The sequence below is a fragment of the Apaloderma vittatum genome, unplaced genomic scaffold (assembly GCF_000703405.1).
Source record: "Apaloderma vittatum isolate BGI_N311 unplaced genomic scaffold, ASM70340v1 scaffold87, whole genome shotgun sequence".
In the NCBI taxonomy this organism is placed as follows: domain Eukaryota; kingdom Metazoa; phylum Chordata; class Aves; order Trogoniformes; family Trogonidae; genus Apaloderma; species Apaloderma vittatum.
This window is the reverse complement of record NW_009726549.1, coordinates 131,864-151,131: the sequence shown is the minus strand read 5'-3', so window position 1 is coordinate 151,131 and position 19,268 is coordinate 131,864. Positions and strand designations below refer to the sequence as shown.

Genomic DNA, 19,268 nt, shown 5'->3' with positions numbered 1-19,268 from the left:
GTAAAACGGTGCTACACCAAACTGGGCTCCGGGTGTCAGGCAGTGAATCACCAGCCTGGATACGGGGTACACAGCGTATTCCTTGACACTTATTTCAGTTTTGATTCTTTATCCTGTTCCATCAGTTCTGCCCAAAATAAAAAGATCTTTCAGTCCTCCCTTCATGTTTTTCACTCTCTACTTTACATCCCTCCTTCCTACCCTCTCTTCCTGCCTTTCCTTTGACTGATCTAAGCAATCTAATTTTTCTGCAGTGGAGGTCTTAAAAAGGCTTGAGTAATGCTTATTTTTCATTTGTCTTCTGCTTCTGTCCTTGTCAAGAGCAGCAGAGATGGCAGATGCAGCTGTTATCTCTGCTATTCTCGGTATTTATGCACTGCTTTTTACATATCTTAGATTTTCACATACTTATTTTCCTTTCTGCTGCTCTGCAGACAGATGCTTTCACTGAACTGTCCAAGACAACCCCCCCTCAGGTCTTTTTTCACTTGGTTAGGCATATTTAGCTAAATCCCAGGAAATATGTCTGAGTAGCTGAAATGAATCCTTCCACTGTACATTGTATTGCCTTGATGTATTGGTTGTATTTAGTCTAGATTTATCCAGTTTCAAAGAAATAATCCTGCCAGGTGTGAAACACGCTGAAAAACATAGGTATAATCAAATTAAAGCAAGAAATCATGAATTTCCAGTGAAAAATTAAAAGCTAACCATGCGGGCACAGACTTAAATGAGTAATGTGAGGAGACTGAAATTATAGTTTAAAAAGGCCAGACAGCCACTTAGATATAGGACTTACCAGTAAGATTCTTACCTTCCCAGTGTTGTGGAATGGCTACCAAGCAGCCTGTGCTGGACTTGTTGTGTCCAGTGTCCCAGTCCAGGGAAGTTCAAGCCATAGCTCTGCTGTGTAAGTGTGTAGCTGTAGTTAATCATATCCTGCCCTTTGCATTTAACACTTCTGGGGTTTATTTTTCCATGTGTTTGTTTTGCATTGCATTTTACATACTCCATTAGCAGCTTTCATTAAAGTCAAGTAAGCTCCTCACATATACATGTAAATGCAATATTTGCATTTTCCTTGGAATTGCATCTATAGCGTGAGATACCGCTCATATCTTACTCAGATATTTTTAATTTCTCCTAGCAATGGATTTAAGCAGTCATTGCTTAGATGCTGGTCAGTTGTGCTCTCAGCCATTTCAGCAATGACAACTGGTTTAATCTTTTCTAGACCAGAGGAGCAGTGGTTTAGACACAGTGTATAATACAGCAATGGGTATTAATTTGCCAGAGGCCTACAGAAACACAGAACCACCTCCTTTTTCTGGGGTTTGTATGAAGGAGAGCATTATGCTTTTTACCAGTAAAGCAGAATTACACCTCAGAGCTCAGCCACTGAGAGAGAGAAATAACACCAGTGGAAGGAGCAGTGTCAGATCTTCTTCTGTGCTTGTGAACAGATGGGGTAAAGTAGTCTTTAAACAGATTTTTCTTACAAAAAAAAAAACATCCAGTAAAACTTGTGTAAGGCTTCTCAGGTGAGTTGAACCTTACAAGGCTGGTTTGCTTAGTGCCTTGGGGATGCCATCATCAGCTCCTCTTAATGTGCAGATCTATATTTTATTACTCATTCATGTTTAGGTGGACAACAACATTTTAATGATATCCTGGTCTTGAAAAGATATGACAACTTAGAAAGAAATTCATCTTTGCTGTTCCTAGGTAAATTTCTGAGTGTTTGTTCTTTTATTTTTTTACCTTCTGCAAATAGAAATAATCCTAAATTTCCTTTTCCATTAAGCTTATTTCTGACAGTTCAAATCATCTGCATTTCTTTTGGGACATGAAGCACTGCCATGTAGAGATTTTTTGGTGGCAGATAGTGGATGTGTGTGGAGAAGGTTACCTGGCTCTGTGAAAATATTCGCTGACTTCAAATTCCACAGAACAGGCTTGCTAAGGCTGTAAATTTTCTTTAAGTGGCAGCTACTAGGTATCGAAAACAATAAGCAAAAACTATGTGGTCAAATAGCTTGTGTCCTGAGGTAACTGCAGGATTGCCAGTTTACCTGTTAAACTGTGTCATCTGCACAAGAAGGAAATCCAAGCTGGAGCATTCAGCTCCCACGAAGAGTGAGCGTATGTCTGGTTTTTTGTTGTAACTTGTGATTCACATTGGACCTGTCCATTGTCACCTTCTGCCACTGAGTTGTGTCCCCTGTCCCTTTGCAGATCCCTTATGAGAAATCAAGGAAGCCTAGAATGGTTTAGGTTGGAAGGGACCATAAAGATCATCTAGTTCCAAACCCGCTGCCTTAGGCAGGGGCGTCACCCCCTAAGCCAGGTTGCTCAAAGCCCCGTCCAACCTGTCCTTGAACACTTCCAGGGAGGGAGCATCAACAACTTCTCTGGGCACCTTTTTCCACTGTCCTACCACCCTCACAGAAAAGAATTTCTTCCTAATATCTAAATCTGTTCTCTCTCAATTTGAAGCCATTACCCCTTGTCCTATCCCTATACTCCCTGATGATGAGTCCTTCCCCATTTTTCCTGTAGCCCCCTTCAGGTACTAGAAGGCTGCTGTAAGATCTCCCCAGAGCCTTCTCTTCTCCAGGATCAACAACAACAACTGTCCCAGCCTGTCCTCACAGGAGAGGTGCTCCAGCCCCCAACCATCTCTGTGGTCTCCTCTGAACTCATCCCATGGTGGCCCTTCTTGAGGACATCCTGATAGCAGAGAGGGGGAATAGTTTTGGAAAGGTGGGAGGCTGGGAGGTAAAGATTAATATTGAGCATCTTTTTGTGCTTGAGGCATGTAAGATGCAAGTGAGTTTAAAATTTATTTCAAAAAGGAGAAGGGGCTGCACCATGAGTGAACAAGGCTGGAATCCTGTCAGGAAAGTTGGAGAGTTTTCAGGGTAAGGCTGTTTGTGCATCTGAAGTATTGCAGTTTGAAAATACAAAAATACATTTTTTTGTCTTTGAAGAAAACCAGAGGGCATGACCAACCTTTGAAAAATTCTGTGTGAATGTGTGATCTTTTACCCTGAGAAGTTATTTTCCACACTTATTTTTTTAATTGTCTGGAAAAAGTCAAACGATACATATGGTTATAAGAATCCAATTCTTTTCACTTTGTTACTTCCGCTGCTAGCTTCTTCATCACTGAACTTGATCGATTTACTGTACAGCTGGGTAGGGTGACTAACTACTGAGCAGAGACCTGCTGGCTGTCAGCTCCTCTGAAAGCCAGTGGAAAGTAACTATTGATTTGTAAACGGTTGTTGCACGCCTCCTCAGCATGTTATGAAACAGCTTAATTGAAAACAAAATCCTCCTTTGTTCTTTTGTTTTTGTTTTTTTTTCCTCTGCTGATTTAGCACTGCTATCACATTGGATAAAACGAGTCTTATTTGTTCAGATTGCTGCTTTTATACACTTTCACCTTTGGCTGCAGGTTGCGTATCTGAACCTGGCTCCTTCTTCATAGGTGGCACTTTTAGTCAACGCATCCTTGTGTTGCAGTGTGTAGTGGCTTGATCCTTACTGGAGGCCTGGTGTCCACCATGGCTGCTCTCTCCCTCCCCCTTCTTAGATGGACAGGAGAGAGGAAATATAGCAAAAAGCTCATGGATGGAGATAAGAATGGGTAGATCACTCAGAGATTACCGTCAAGGGCAAAACAGACTCAACTTGGGGAAATTAGTTTAATTTATTACCAGTCAAATCAGAGAAGGGTAATGAGAAATAAACCCAAATCTTAAAAAAACCCCTTCCTTTCACCCTTCCCTTCTTCCTAGGCTTAACTTTACTCCTGATTTCTCCACCTCTTCCCTCTGAGTGGCACAGGCCAACGGGGAATAAGCAGTTGAGGACAGTTCATTAATTGTTGTCTCTGCCGCTCCCTCTTCCTCAGGGGGAGAACTCCTCACTCTTCCCCTGCCCCATCGTGGCATCCATCTCACAACATACCACTCTTCATGAACTGCCCCAGTGTGAGTCCTTTCCATGGGGGGAAGTCCTTCAGGAGCAGACTGCTCCAGCGCGGCTCCCCCATGGGGTCACCAGTCCTTCCAGCAAACCTGCTCCAGCGTGGGCTCCTCTCTCCACAAGTCCACAGGTCCTGCCAGGACCCTGCTCCGATGTGACTCTTCCATGAACATGGGGTCCTCCACAGGCTGCAGGTGAACATTTCCACCCCCATTAACCTCTCTGGGCTGTGACTCAGGGGAATCTCTGCTCCTGGAGGACATCCTCCCCCTCCCTTCTTCAGTGACCTTGATGTCTGCCAAGTTGTTTCTCTCACATATTCTCACACCTCTATGTGCTTGCAATTGTGCAGTAAATTTTTTGCTCCACTTCTTAAATAAGTTATGACAGAGGCATTACCACCCTCACTGATAGGCTCAGCCATGGCTGGAGGCAGGTCTGCCTGTGGAGCTGACTGGCATTGGCTCTGTGGGACCTAAGGAAATCATCTAGAAGCTTTTCTCAAAACTCACCTCTATAACCCTGCCACTCCTCACACCTGGCCATGCAAACCCAATAGACAGTGCCATGGACAGTGGTGCCCTGAAATATTTGCTCATGGAAAAGGACTCCTTTTCTATATCTGAAGGGTCTTTTTTCTCTTTTTTTCCAACCCTGGGCTCTGCCCAGGCATGCAGCCTGCCAGCACCTACCAGAGCCGGGAGCCTGCACCAGCAACAACTTCATCTAGCTGTTAGGAAAATCTTTCTAATAGTAGGAAAAATGAATCATCAGATGGCTCATTTAAGGAGATGATAGAATTTCTACCACCAAGGTATTTAAAAAGAATTCGGAGAAGCAGTTTCCAAGCACAGGTATAGACAAAAGACAAATTATCACTGGATGCTTTCCAGCTGTAGGATTAGGAGGTCAGAGGGCTGGGGCTCTCTGAAACATTGCTATTAATAATGAGCACTTGCTTCAGAGGTGTGGCTGATAAAGCCATCTCTCTGGACTACCAGTCTGTTAAAAAAAAAAAAAAGATTCAGGAAAATACCAGGTGCTGTCAAAAGGTATTTTAAACTGGATGCTGGCACTCTGAATATCCTAAATATTACTGGACAGAAAATGGCATTAAAAAGGAAGAAGATTAAGCTATGAAAAATGCTCAACAACACAGAGATTCATTCACTTAACTACAAGGAAGAAAATAATTCATGTGAATACCTGTATCTAATTATAATTCAGATTAGATTTTCAGAGACATAAAATGGTATGTTCTTTACCTTTCATCGATGAAGGATAAATCAAATTTTTGGCTTAAGGAGCTGTGTCTCAGCTGAAGGAGCTGGGTCTCTTTAGCTTGGAGAAGAGAAGACTGAGGGGCAACCTCATCCATGTTTATAAATATGTCAAGGGGGAGTGTCAGGAGGATGGAGCCAGGCTCTTCTCAGTGATATCCAGTGATAGGACAAGTGGCAATGGTTGCAGGCTGGAGCATGGTAGGTTCCACAAAAACATTAGGAAAAACTTTTTCACTGTGAGGGTGCCAGAGCCCTGGCACAGGCTGCCCAGGGAGGTTGTGGAGTCTCCTTCTCTGGAGACATTCAAAACCCTCCTGGACATGTTCCTGTGTGACCTACTGTAGGTGATCCTGCTCTGGCAGGGGGGCTGAACTAAATGATCTTCTGACGTCCCTTCCAATTCCTGACATTCTGTGATTCTGTGTAATTTGCTGAGAAAACCTCAGATTGAATTATCAGCCAGCTTCTGTCCTGTTTATTTTTTAAAAACAATGTAGAAACAATACTGTCGGTATAAAAATAAGAAATATTTCCAACTAGACATGTGTGGCATTTATTATTGAAAAATTCAAACTCAGAGTATTTTTCTCCAGAGTTTGATAATCTTTCAGTTCCTCAGTTACTCATATTTCTTGAGTAATATTCCAGTTTTAGCATCTGGGAACCATTTTCTTTCTGTCTCGTGGATATTCCCAGTTATTTCTTGGTTTTGTGAGGACAGAGCTCTCTGGAAGTGTTCAGGTTGGATGGGGCTTTGAGCACCCTGGTCTGGTGGAAGGTGTCCCTGCCCACAGCAGGGGGATTGGAACTAGATGATTTTAAGGTCCCTTCCAAAGCAAAGCAAAGCAAAGCAAACCAAACGATTCTATGATTCTATGAACTCCCAGGATGAACTCCAACACCTTTTCCCTCACTGCTGTTGTAGGTCCCTTTTGTGAGGCAACGGTGATGCAGGAGTTTGGGATCTCTCTTTGCTCTTCATTCTTTTCTTCTGTGTCTCCCTCCTTCTTACCTGTCTCATCTGCTCCAGCATGAGACCTTCAGGGTGTTCACCTTCAGAGGTGACTCTTGTTATCCCGTGTTTCCACTGCAAAACCCTTGCTCTGGGCACAAGCTCTTTCAAACATGAGTTAGTGGAGAAACAGTTTTCTTTAAGGGAACTGGAAACCCTACAATTCTTGGTACCAGTATAATTAGCTCCATGGCTGATCAACCACTGGCAAAGTTGGGCCCTGCAGGTCCTTAGGTGGTGATACGGCAAAAAAGATGCCAACCAATATGGATTGGATCCTCCCCACACACTGAATTCCAGCTGGAAGTTAAGATTAGATGTATTTTATAGTTTTTCCTTCTTACAATATTTTTTTTAAGATGTAGCATTTAATACATGACATGAATATCTTAATTTACACTATTTTCGAAATTTATCCCTCAACCTCTGATTATAGAATTTAATAAATTCAAGGCTGTCTGGAGATTGGGATCCTTGTGATTACAGACAGCTCAATTTCATTCTTGTGGCTGTATAACTGTTTGTGAGAAAAACGGGGTTGATCAGAATAGAGGAATTACAGGATTTCTGTTATGTACATTCAGTCGATAGTTGTGCAGGCTCAGGTGGTGAAGGCAACGCCCTGCTGCAGAGCGGAAAACAGCATTTGTTGTGGGAGGGAGATGTCTGCAGTGGATGTCTCTGCAAGCTGCATAATGAGGATTAGATGATCATGTTTCAAAGTGAAATGTCTAGCCTTGGGACCGCAGGTCCAGGCGGCAAATAAGAGAGAATTTCACAAGGAAGATGGGGTATTGCTGTTTCTAAGGAGAGTTCTAATTTGATTGCTTTTCTTTTTTTCTGTTATTATAGGGATTCTTTCAACTCTGGGAAATGGGTATGTTATTTTTATGTCCTCAAAGCGAAAAAAGAAGTTGAGACCTGCTGAGATAATGACTGTTAATTTAGCAGTGTGTGATTTGGGCATTTCAGGTAATTTCACATCTTATTTTCACTCATTTCTTCTATCCCACTATTCTTTTCTTTTCTGGCAGCAGCAAGACAGTCCTCTGGAAGTTGGGGGAGACCAAAATGCTTTTTGCTACTGGTATTTCTGCTCTATTGTTTGCGTATAATTAAATAGAAGGATAGAAAACGACATTCCTTAACTACTTAATGGGAAGAAATAAAAAGTATAGAGTTAAAAAATAGTGGATCAGGGTAGAAACTCCTGTTCATCCAGCACTGGGCAGCCCTTCAAAAACAGCTCCAATGTGCATCCTGGCATAATAACCACAAAATAACTTCGTGCTACAGTTGAAGAAAACTGTATTTTCTTGCTATAGGGTGCTACAGGAGGGATCTAGGTGCCTCAGAAATACATATTTAGCCAAATATGAGTGGGGACGGTCATGAGGGTAAAGAATTGGAAAATGCCAGTGGCCATCAGCCTATAAAACCTAATAATTTTCTCTTAGGAACTGTCCTCTTTCATCTCTGGCTGGGGAAAATAAGCATCTGTATCAATCTGTGGAGTAAAAGTAACATCAGCCAACTGGAGAGATTTTTATTTCCACCCAGCAGCCAGGATGCCCTGGCATGAGGGGAGGGAACTTTGGAAGTGTTTACACGGAGCTGCAGAGTCAGGAGTCTTTTGGAGATCATTCTTTTGGCTCTTGACATGAGTCTCATTCAGCTGCTCATGGCTACATGCAAATGCAGGGGGAGAACTGGATGTTCCTTTAGAGTAGAATAGATGAAATGACAGATAATCCAATGGATATAAAGCCCTGATGCGACCTGGATGACCACGGGAGCTCTCCAGTGCAGCATAAATGACAGCATGCTCCCATGCTCCCAAAGCCATCTGTCCTCTCTGTGTTGCATACATCGACACCCCTTCCCTCACCTCCACCTCAGTCTTTCCCTGCGCCTGCCTCTGCCAAATGCTTTTGCCCTCATCCAAATGCCTACAATAGCACTGATCAACATCAGACAGGAGCTCTCAGCCTCCCAAAACCAACGCTTATTTTTGTCTTACTGGACATGGCCAAGGAGCTGCTCAACCCCTCAGCTTCCAGTAATTTTGATGCCTCTTGGCGATCAGTTAACACAGTTTTCGAAAGAAGATACCTACAAATTCAGCAGAAGAAAGGCATTAGATTAAATACCTCTGCTCTGCTTCCACACAAAGAAATCCCACTGGTTTCTTTGCGTATTTGCCATGGAGACACAATTTCCACCTTGCAACACTTAGAAGGAAAAAAAAAGACCAGTTTTTACCTTTTCCGTGATGCTTCCATCTCCTCTCTGTCCTAAGAGACTCTCTTATTTTATAAGGCTCATACCTGACTCCAGTGACAGTCACTCCAACTAGATGGAGTGTTTCAGGAGAATTTCTGTAGCTATACATTTGGAATGTAAACAGATATCTCCTAACCATATAAGCTGTATGTCCCAGCTATGCAAAACATAGCTTGTTTTGGAGTCCTCTTAGCGTGTGAGCTCCTAGTATCTCTCTTAAGCCACGTGTGCTTTTTCTCCCATCTCTCTTTTTTTCTAAAACCATCCCGTTCAAGCAAAGGGCTCTGCCATGGTCCTGCTTCCTGCAGATTTCCACAGGGTGGCACCAGCCACTTGTACAAGCCTTCATCAGGCTCGTTTTACAGGATACCACGCTCCGTGTCCTCTGCCGCTGAAGGAAATTTGATTTTGAGCAAATAAATGTGTTGAGCTCCTCTAGAGCTGGCAATGATTTACCTAAGTAAAGTTGCTGACTCTCAGTACACATTATAGACTTTTGCATTATTCTATGTTTCTCTTGAAAACTTAATCACAGGGGTCAGCTTTTACTTCAAAAAGTGAAGTATATTTATTCCATTTGGAGAGAAACACGTAATTTATTGACCTGAGCACAACCTTCAGGCTCAGGCAGAATTTTCCTTATAGGCTTAAGCTAAAGGAAAAGCATTCCAAAATACGTTGTTTAAAAGTAAGTCTCGTTTTTAAAGGTTTTCCATCGTAGTGCTTTGGCATAGAAGACAAAGCGAAAACTATTTCCTGCAAGATTTTGTTTTGGTAGAAATGTTTTAATTATTATTTTAATTATTATTTAACAGAATGTTTAGTTTCACAACAGTTTGTGGAATACTTGAAATACTAAGTCACACAAAAAGACCAGGAGACCTATATGGATAAATAATGAACTCCTGGCAAAAATCAAGTACAAAAGGGGAGCACACAAAGCGTGGAAGCAGGGATTGGTAACCTGGGATGATTACAAGGAAATTGCTTGTGTAATCAGAGACCAGGTTACAAAAGTTAAAGCCCTGACTGAGTCAAATCTGGCCAGTGATATTGGAAATAATAGAAAAGGATTTTACAGTTACATAAGAGAAAAAAGGAAAATGAGAGACAATGTAGGATCTCTCCCTACATGCTGCTGTTGGGCCTTGGTAGCTTTGTGGAAGTCCTCTTTGAAGGCAAATCTCTTTTTATATATATATATATCTCGTAGAATCATAGAATGACCTAGGCTGGAAGGCACCTTAGAGATCATTTTAATCCAGCCTCCCTGCTGTCAGGGACGCCACTTCTTGACTAGATCAGGCAACACATGGGGACCGAGCAGGAATCGAACCCACGACCTTGGCGTTGTTAGTGCCACGCTCAAGTAACTGAGCTAACCGGCCCTGTGTTTGAAGACAATGAACTGATTATATGGATGTAGCCTAGACAGATCTGTGCCTGTTTCAAACCCAGACTCACCCATCACCTGTACTGTTTACATACTGCCATGTGTCTGCTTGTGGACTTTAACACATAGTCTGAAGTTTTCATAATGGGAAGATCTTGCACATGCTCCACACCAGAGTGTGGGATTACTTCTGGTTCATGTGGTCTGCAGGAAAGCACTTGTTTCCAGTTGTTCTGCAGGTTTGGCTCATGCTGCCACAGCATTGATGCTGCAGGATCTGGCTACAGCTGTCTTAGGCTTAGTGCTGTGGATGAAGGGCATGCAATTCATCACATCTACTGTGGATGAAGCCCTCTGTGTTGTAGATTATTTTTACTGGTATTATCTTTGGGCAAAGGGAGAGGTTTGATTTTTCTGAAAAAAAGTTGGTTTTATCGGTGATGGCTTTTTCTAGTCAATTGACATTCTTTTGTCCCTTTGAAGTTGTAGGAAAACCCTTTAGCATCATTTCCTTCTTCTCTCACCGCTGGGTGTTTGGATGGATGGGCTGCCGCTGGTATGGATGGGCTGGTTTCTTCTTTGGCTGTGGGAGCCTTATTACCATGACAGCTGTCAGCCTGGATAGATACCTAAAAATCTGCCACTTGTCTTATGGTAAGAAAAAAAACTCTCTTAAGTGACTATAGAAAAACTATATTAAGTGATATTTTTTTTCTAGACTGAAATTGTACTTAAGCTCTTCAGAATGCCTTTGTTAAACATAGAGGGGAATACCCTTGTAAGAGAAACATAATTGCACGATCAAGTAATCCCAGCTATTTTTGTATTGCTGGTTGTATCAACTTTGCTGTTGTCTCTTCACTGTGTGCTTAAGCCATGAAGTTTAGTAATCACTCATAGATAAATCACTTTGCGTTTATCAAGGCCTATTAACATTAATAGATGCAAGTACTTCCCATATTGCAATGTTTTTGTCTTATGGACCAACACAAACAAAGTTTTTTCTGATTATGATGCCTAAATTCCTTTAAGATATGTGGCAAGCTATTTAAAACATCTGGAATATTTGGATGTGGAATAGGTCATATGTGATATTGTCTTTCTGATATGGAGGTGGAACCTGAGAGGATGAAATGAACATAGCAATGAAAGCTGTTATCTTATATCCATCAATATCTTATATCTCTTGAATGGAATGTATTATATGCTTCATCCTTTGCAGTTAAAAGATATTGTCACAGTTTAGAAAAGAAGGTGTTGGTTTTTTTTTTTTTTTGCTTTGGAAAGGACTAATTCCCCAACAAAGAACAGGGAATACTCAAGGTAACTTAACATGTAAGAAACACCTTGCGCATGTGATTAGCGGAACATACATCACAATGACATAATTTATCAGTCTTATAATGTGAAGTTATAGGAAATGCTTACAGCTAGGAAGTCAAGCAAGCTGATATCTCCAAGAGCTGAGTATGCTATCTATTAACAGCTGTGGTACCACGCTAAGATCTGCTGCTATAAATCCTGGCATGTCTGTAATTCTTCCTTATTTGTGAGTGCAACGAGGGTCTCCTTCACATTAATTAAGTTTACAGTCCTTTCTATAAAAACCAAAATAATTAAGTGGCCACCCAAATCATAGACAATTTTTCACAGACTTGATGAGCTGAAGTAAATATTTCATAGCCAGCTGAATTCATGACATGAGTTCTGGTATCCAGTATGACATCGTAGTTTAAGGGAGACAGAACACTTCAAACCCTTTTTTCTCAAGGGCTATCTGATCATTGTTGTCCATACAAAATAATGGGGAGGAGTAAACACATTAAGCACTTTCGTCTAGGTAGTTAACTTAGCTATTTTCTGTGTAAGGCCTAAATCAATCATCAGGAAACTGGAGCACCTGACTGTATACCTACATCTTCATTTTTTCTCCAAAAGCAGCAACTATTTTTTTTGTTTATTTGTTTTGATTTTTTTTTTTTCGTAAAAGGTTGTTATGGCTTGACAATAGCTGTGAAAATAGTGTCACTCTTTTGGTGCTCATGTTATTGTTGCTTTGTTTTTCCACACCTGAAAACAACAAACCACCTTTCTGTCTCTCAGCCATCATGCTTGAATACATCAGTTGTCAGTCAGTGCTCATTTTGCTTCTAGTGATCTGGAAATGTAAAATGATCTGAGGAAGGGTCACTGGTCACATCAAAATTACAGTTGTTTCTTTGCCTTAATTTCGTTTTATTTTATCCACAAAGCTCCCCAGCATCAGTGGATAGGGAGTGAAAACAGATTAGAGCTTCCAAGGAGGAAGGAGATATTATAATACTACAGCCTGAGATTCTGCATAAATCATAGGTTTTGTCTTGTTAGTCCTGTCTGAATCCAACCTCTTGAACATAGATGATGACGGAAAGCTTATAAACTGAAGTTTTTTCTAGATGAATTAGAGTTGTATGCAAGATGAACATAGCGACAATATTCCAGTCCACAACTCCAGGCGCGTCATTAACGTTTAATAAAAAATGGACAAGGATACATGAAAACACCTATTGTGATACTTCCGTCAGCATGCATATGATGATTTACTGTTCTGCAAAAGAATGACATGATGAAAATATGTCTTGGATATGTTATTTCCTTTGTAAAGCCTCCTCTTTCAATCATTTGGGTTAATAAGTTATGTTAAGAAGTGTCTTGAGATCAAACTTTAGCCAGTTAATGTATGACAGGAGGAATAGGAAATAACGTAAGTTACTTTATGCAGTTGCAGCTAGTGAGTCTTTATACTGAACAGTGAAAGGCTGAATTAAACACTTAGTCCTTCATATGTGTTGAGCCCCCTTCTCATCTGACCACAGACTTTGAATACACCTTTACAGACCACAAACCAATTCTCGAAATGACTAGACAAGTTTCCCATGATTGTTGCTGAGCTAGTTGTTTGGTTTGCTTTTGTGACAACTCTTCTGGATTGTAAATCATCACACCTTAAAGCAAAGATCTGAAATAAAGTCAGGTGGGGCCCTCCATTGCGTTTCTCTTCAAGAGGTACAATATGAGCTGGGGTGACCAGGTCAGGGATCACTATCGGTACCTGGAAGGGGATGAGATGAACCCTAGAATATTTTTGTCAAACAGTTCAGTTGTGCCAAATCCATATGGATCTGAACTTGTAACTCTTGAAATTGTCTTCCAGGTACCTGGCTGAAGAGACATCATGCGTTTATCTGTCTGACAATAATCTGGGCCTATGCAACGTTCTGGGCTACAGTGCCTTTTGCTGGTGTGGGCAGCTATGCCCCCGAGCCCTTTGGGACTTCCTGCACTCTGGACTGGTGGCTGGCACAGGCTTCGGTGGCTGGACAGGCTTTTATTCTGAGTATTCTTTTCTTTTGCCTCCTGTTCCCAACTGCGGTGATTGTGTTTTCCTATGTCAAGATCATATTAAAAGTCAAATCGTCCACCAAAGAGGTTGCTCACTATGATACCAGGATTCAGAACAGCCACATACTTGAAATGAAGCTGACCAAGGTATGTAGGAAGGTTTAACTCATTGTTGGGTCGTAAAAGCAGGCTTGGAGAACTTCGACTGTGTACTCTTCTATGCCTAGCGATAGTATGGTGCTCTGAAGGTAGTTCTTCTAGCTTTCTCCTGCATTACTGTCAAGAAGGAAAAAGACAGGAGTTGAAACATAATTTTGTGATTAGGGCACTTGAGTCCCTGAGGTCTTGATTCACGCTGGAGCTCGGCTGCAGCCTTCCTGTGTGACCTTACATGAGTCGTATTATCTCCCTGTGGCCCTGTTCCCCATCATAAAGCTCCCTTTTGCTTTCAGGAACAGTGGTAAATAATTGTTTTAAGAGGTTTGGCGTGCACAGAAATTATAACAGAAAAACAGATAAAAAGCAAATCATCGTAGCAGGGAAATAAAACCTTCAGACAGCTTGCATTCCTCTGTTAATGAAGATATAAACTAAAGTCATTCCTGCAACATTGCAATTGTTTCTATGCAAACAATTTATCATTTATGTTCAACCATGAGCTACTGATAAAAATGCAATTGAGTGATGAAATTAATTTTTCATCTCAGACCATATCCTATTTTCCCCTTCTGATTGAATCTCTTTTCTATTTGGCAATGGCGACAGCCATGATCCTTGTTTATACTGGTTATTGTGCCAGAAAATCTCTCGGAGTAAAAACCTGTATTGAATGAAACCAGATTCCTTAGCTGTAAAATATTTACCACCCTCTGTAAGCCATGCCAAGAGGGCAACAGGCAGCATCTTTTGCTTGGAGGATCAAATATTATTAAATTTTAGAGGAGTTGAACTGAAAGTTATATAATATACAGCAATAAATGACATTATGTCTAAACATATCAGAGAGTTTCAGCTCGCTACCTGTGTGGCCAATGCTGCCAATACAGCTGGTGAAACTGTACTTGTTTTTAAAAAAGGATGCTTCAATACAATACTGTTCTGTGGTTATTCAGCACCTTTTCTTTGAAGAAAAGTGGAAGCTTTTGATTTAACGTTGCAGATTTTTTGCCATTTAGGACACATCATGGAGAACTTCAATGTGATCTGAGTTGAAATGCTAGTAGTTGTCCCTTCTGTCTTGGATCTACAGAGAAGAACACAATGCTGGGATATATATAAATACGGAAAATGAGTCTCCATCATAATCCATTTAAATTCACAGCACAAACAGGCCGTGTTTGAGATCCTTGCCTCACATGCACTATTTCTTCAGTGACAGACAGCAACAACAAAAAAACATAAAAGAATGAAGTTTCCTTGAAAATAGTATTACCATCAAGACGTGGAACGAAAGGCTCCACAAAAGTTTATGGAATATCCAAAACCACTTATGTTTTCTGACGATTTTTTGTTGTAATCCTTCTAATTGCCTTATTTCAAATGAGTGCACGCTGGATGCAGTAACAGTCTGTCAATGGAAGCAATATAGTGACATATGTTCTTCGGGATGCGTTATTTCGTGACGTCGTTTGAAGCTATATCACACTGTGACTGAGTGCAGACAGGCTGCTTCAAGTAAAGTACGTAAATCACATATCTAGACCCCAAAACCATTTCTTCCTGTTACAAGGAAGTCCTTTTCTCGTTGATCAGGATTGCAACCTCAATGTTTGGTGGAAATTTGCTTTTTAAAGCATCTACAGATTGTAACGGAGTATGAAATCCGTGGTACGGGTTAGGAGAAAGAAAATAAGATGTTGTACTAGTGTTCTCACTCTCAGTTAGGTTCCTAATAGTTTCACTTTCAGGTTACAGAGGTAAATACAGTCATTTTTTATCTGCTGGATTAAGAATACCCAGAGACTTAATAGCTCACACTTTAGTGAATAATTTTATGCTCACTTTTTCCGTATTTGTCTTGAAAGGGATTCTAATGGTTGGCATTTTTCCCATGGAAGACAGGCCATAGAACCCTTCCTGGGTGCAGGCAGAAGATAGACTCAGTTTATCAAAACCCTCTCCTTCTTCCCGTTACCAGTTACCGTTACTGTTGCCTCATTGACTGGTACTGGGTGATAGAGAAGAAGGTGATATATTAGATATAGACAGGAATAAACCCCCCTAAAGAAACTCACATACAGAGACCCTCAGGGTTACTCACTCCTCCACACCATCTGGACCTCATTCTGTCCTGGAAACTTCTTCAAAGACTTTGATTTTATGAATTTTGGAATCTGATTTCAAAAGACTCAGAATCTGGAAGGCTTGTGCTTAATAAATTGTTTTGGTCTCTCCAGTGCATGCTTGTTTCACTCGGGAAGGGAAAAGAGACTGGGTTTGACAGTCTGTAGAATATTTGGTTGGAAGAGCTATAGAAGTAAGAGGCTCCTTAAATAAGCAAGGAAAAGAAAAAACAACAACAAAGAGAAACCCTGTAGGAAATGTTCCATTTAACCTGTGTTCTTTTCAAAGATATTGCTAATATTTTCAAAAACTTTTACAGCTCTATGTTATATATTATGCTAAAAAAGGGAGTCTATATATTTTGAAATAGTGTAAAGTTAGTGTAAAGGAATTATTACTTTCTGCTATCTCATTTAGTTTCCTCATGTTCAGCCAGACCTCATAGAATTTTTAAAGGTCTGTGATAACAGACTCATTAACTGCTCTGTGTCAGATAAAAGAAAAAGAGGAACTAGATAAAGAGAAGAGAAATATGTGACAGCTTTTGTTCATATTGTAAATTTATTAGAAATGAAATTATCTTTTTTTTCTGCTCCATTCCGTGGCTCGTTGCCTTGCACTCTGCCTAGCTCTGTGCTGCCAGCGTCTCCCTCTGCTAGATTAACCTCTTTCTTTTCTCTCCTCCTCTCACAAGGTGGCAATGTTGATCTGTGCAGGGTTCCTCATCGCCTGGATCCCTTATGCCGTGGTCTCTGTGTGGTCAGCCTTTGGCCAGCCGGATTCAATTCCCATTCAGTTTTCAGTGGTACCAACTTTGCTTGCAAAATCAGCAGCCATGTACAACCCAATTATTTACCAGGTCATTGACTGTAAGTTTGCCTGTTGCCGCTCAGGAGGGTTGAAGACACTGCAGAAGAAGAGCTCTTTGAAGAAATCAAGGTAATTTCTTCATTGGGTAGTAGGATATCTTTAAATACACAATGTTCCAAAAGTACCAAATTAAGATTCTGCAAGAGGCACAGCTCTTTGAGTCTTTTTTCTTGTTTATGACCATGACCTATTTAGTGTCTTTCTCACCAAGGAAATTTGCAAACTAGCTCTAGATGTAATAAGAGAAGCAAGGAGATGGTTCTTTTAGACCCAGTTGAAAATCCACTGATATAGTTGGGAAAAAGTTCTGTCCTCCTGTTTCTTTTCTTTCTTATCATCATACAGGTTACCTCCAGGAGGTCTTGATGACCTCCTTTGCCAGTGAAGTAAATGGGAGAGAACTATGTTAATTCCTTGTGTAATTAAACTCTTGATACTGTGCCTTTCAGCCACAGAATTAGCAGTGAGAGACAAAAGTTCCTTAATCACCTTGTGGATACCACCGACAAAAAAATAAAACCCCAGATAAACAAAGTGTAATATAAGGTATCATAAAAAGGCCTCTTTTCTATTTACAACATTCTAACAAAATCTGTGCTGACCACCAGTGGAGCTCCTGGAAATCCTAATTGTGCACCTGGAGGAAAAATGCTTCTTGTTCCCTCTTATTGCAGACAAGTATCTCACATCTATGGTTGAAGAGCAATGAGATAATGATGGATGTTAATCTGAAAGTGTAGACTGATATGAAGGCCACAGATGCCCTACCACATATAAGTAACTGTGAATATATAGCATTCCAGCAGAGTAATTTGCTTCAAAAGTCTGGAAAATACATGCCTTAGTATGTACTTACCAGAGGCCTGAAGTCTCATTTCATCATTCACATTACTCCTTTAACAATTACAGCATTTTTTGACGTACCGTTCAGAGAGTGAGTCAATACCTTAATTGCCAGCTTGGTATAACCAAAATGATTATTATGTGCTCTCCTTCTGACAGGATGTGTACCATATCTGCACACAGAGACTCAACAGCAATGAACGAAACCCAACTGGAAGTATGAAGGCTCGTTTCACAGACAGCAAGCGAAAACCCAATGACAAACAATCGTACTGTCTCAAGTTCCTCTCTCTGTAAATAAATGAAAACATGATGACAGTTTTATTTTACTCCCTAGTGTTATGTGCAATGTAATTCTTTCCATCTTGACCAAAATAGTGTTATTAGAGCTAGACAAATATTTTAAGTACTGAGAGGAGGAAGAAACAGAGATTAATTTGTATAAAGAAATCCAGTTATTCATTTCAGAGCCTTTAAAATACTTTATTTTTTTAATTACTAACAGATTATTTAGATTATATTTTCCCTCATGGAAAGGGAAACATTCACAAAGGCACAAAGATCAGTTTTAGTTTGCTAAAGCTAATCTCCCTAGTTGCCTCCTATATTCACCAGAGAACTGGAGAAAGGATTCCTTAGAGGAGTAATCAGAATGGGAACTCCACTTTATCAGGGCTTCAAATCACCCATTCGAGAAACATTAGCCCACTGATTTGTAGAATCATAGAATCATGAATGGTTTGGGTAGGAAGTGATCTTCAAGATCATCTAGTTCCAACCCTCTGCCATGGGCAGGGACACCTCCCACTAGACCAAGTTGCTCAAAGCCCTATTCAACCCAGCCTAGAACACTTGAAGGGATGAGGCATCTACAACTTCTCTGTGGAACCTGTTACAGTGTCTCAGCATCCTCACAGTGAAGAGTTTCTTCCTAATATCTGACCGAAATCTATACTCTTTCCATTGTGAATATCTCTCCAACTCATGTGGCTACAAACGATCTGAAAACCACTTTGATTTCAGTCCTTCAATAAGTAAATAATTATTGGTTTTGGCCAAGGCGAGATCAGAAGTGCCTCAGATGGTCAGTGTTTGTGAATGAGAGGGGAAATGTCTCTTGTTCCAGTGCTAGTTTCATTTAAACAATTCGGGATAATGAATGTAATAAAAATAGTAGAATTTGAATGCAGTCAGCCCCATACAAACCAAACTGACCAAACCAATAATTTGCACACTCTTTATCATTTTCTGGCCAAATATACAATGAAATTTGATGACAATTAGCATACAAGTCTGACTTCTTGAATGGTAACTGTCTTTTTTCACCTTGCATTATACCTTTCATCATTCTACATGATATCACTGTTTAATATAAAATTACAAATCTTTCCTCAATCCTAAATATGAAATTAGACTAAAAACTATCAAATTAATGAAAGGTTATAGGGTAGGAAAAAGATAAGATTTTCTCAAGTGCAGTCATATCTAATTTTTAAACACTAAACCCCAGAAAGATGAGAATTAGCAACAATTTAGGAGAACATCAGTCCTCTTAAAACAAAGCTTGTAAGTTCCTAATACACTCAATAGAAAAAGAATGTTCCTTGAAAAGTCCTGCAGAGTAAGACAGACAAAATAGTAACGTTGGATCTGAGCCATAATAATTCTCATGCTCTTCTTTTTCTTTATTTGGCTTTACCTCAGGATAGAGGTATTGCTACAGACCAGAAATCATCAGTCCAACATAAGCAAACTTTTACTGCTTAAATTATTGATTTTGATGTTTGTGTGTCAATTCTCTCAGATGAATTAGGTACTATAAAAATTAAGATGATTTCAAACCAAAGAATCTCCCCCACAAATCTGTGTTGATTGTTTTTTAAAAGAATAAGAAAGTTACAAAAAGGTTAAAGATTTCTTCTAAGTT

At 40.3% G+C, this 19,268-nt stretch overlaps 1 protein-coding gene across 2 annotated transcripts in view; it reads left to right on the top strand.

Annotated features, from left to right (window-relative positions):
- OPN5 (opsin 5) overlaps positions 1-17,595 on the top strand; it is a 29,303-nt gene extending 11,708 nt beyond the window's left edge. Inside the window, exons 3-7 of one of the 2 annotated variants that reach the window (XM_009873316.1) lie at positions 7,141-7,260; positions 10,448-10,618; positions 13,158-13,492; positions 16,323-16,567; positions 17,501-17,595. In XM_009873316.1, coding sequence (XP_009871618.1) covers positions 7,141-7,260; positions 10,448-10,618; positions 13,158-13,492; positions 16,323-16,567; positions 17,501-17,564 — 935 coding nt within the window. In that variant the 3' untranslated portion in view covers positions 17,565-17,595. The remainder of the gene's footprint in view (positions 1-7,140; positions 7,261-10,447; positions 10,619-13,157; positions 13,493-16,322; positions 16,568-17,500) is intronic. The other variant, XM_009873315.1, reaches the window with a different exon arrangement.
- Positions 17,596-19,268: the final 1,673 nt, after the last annotated feature.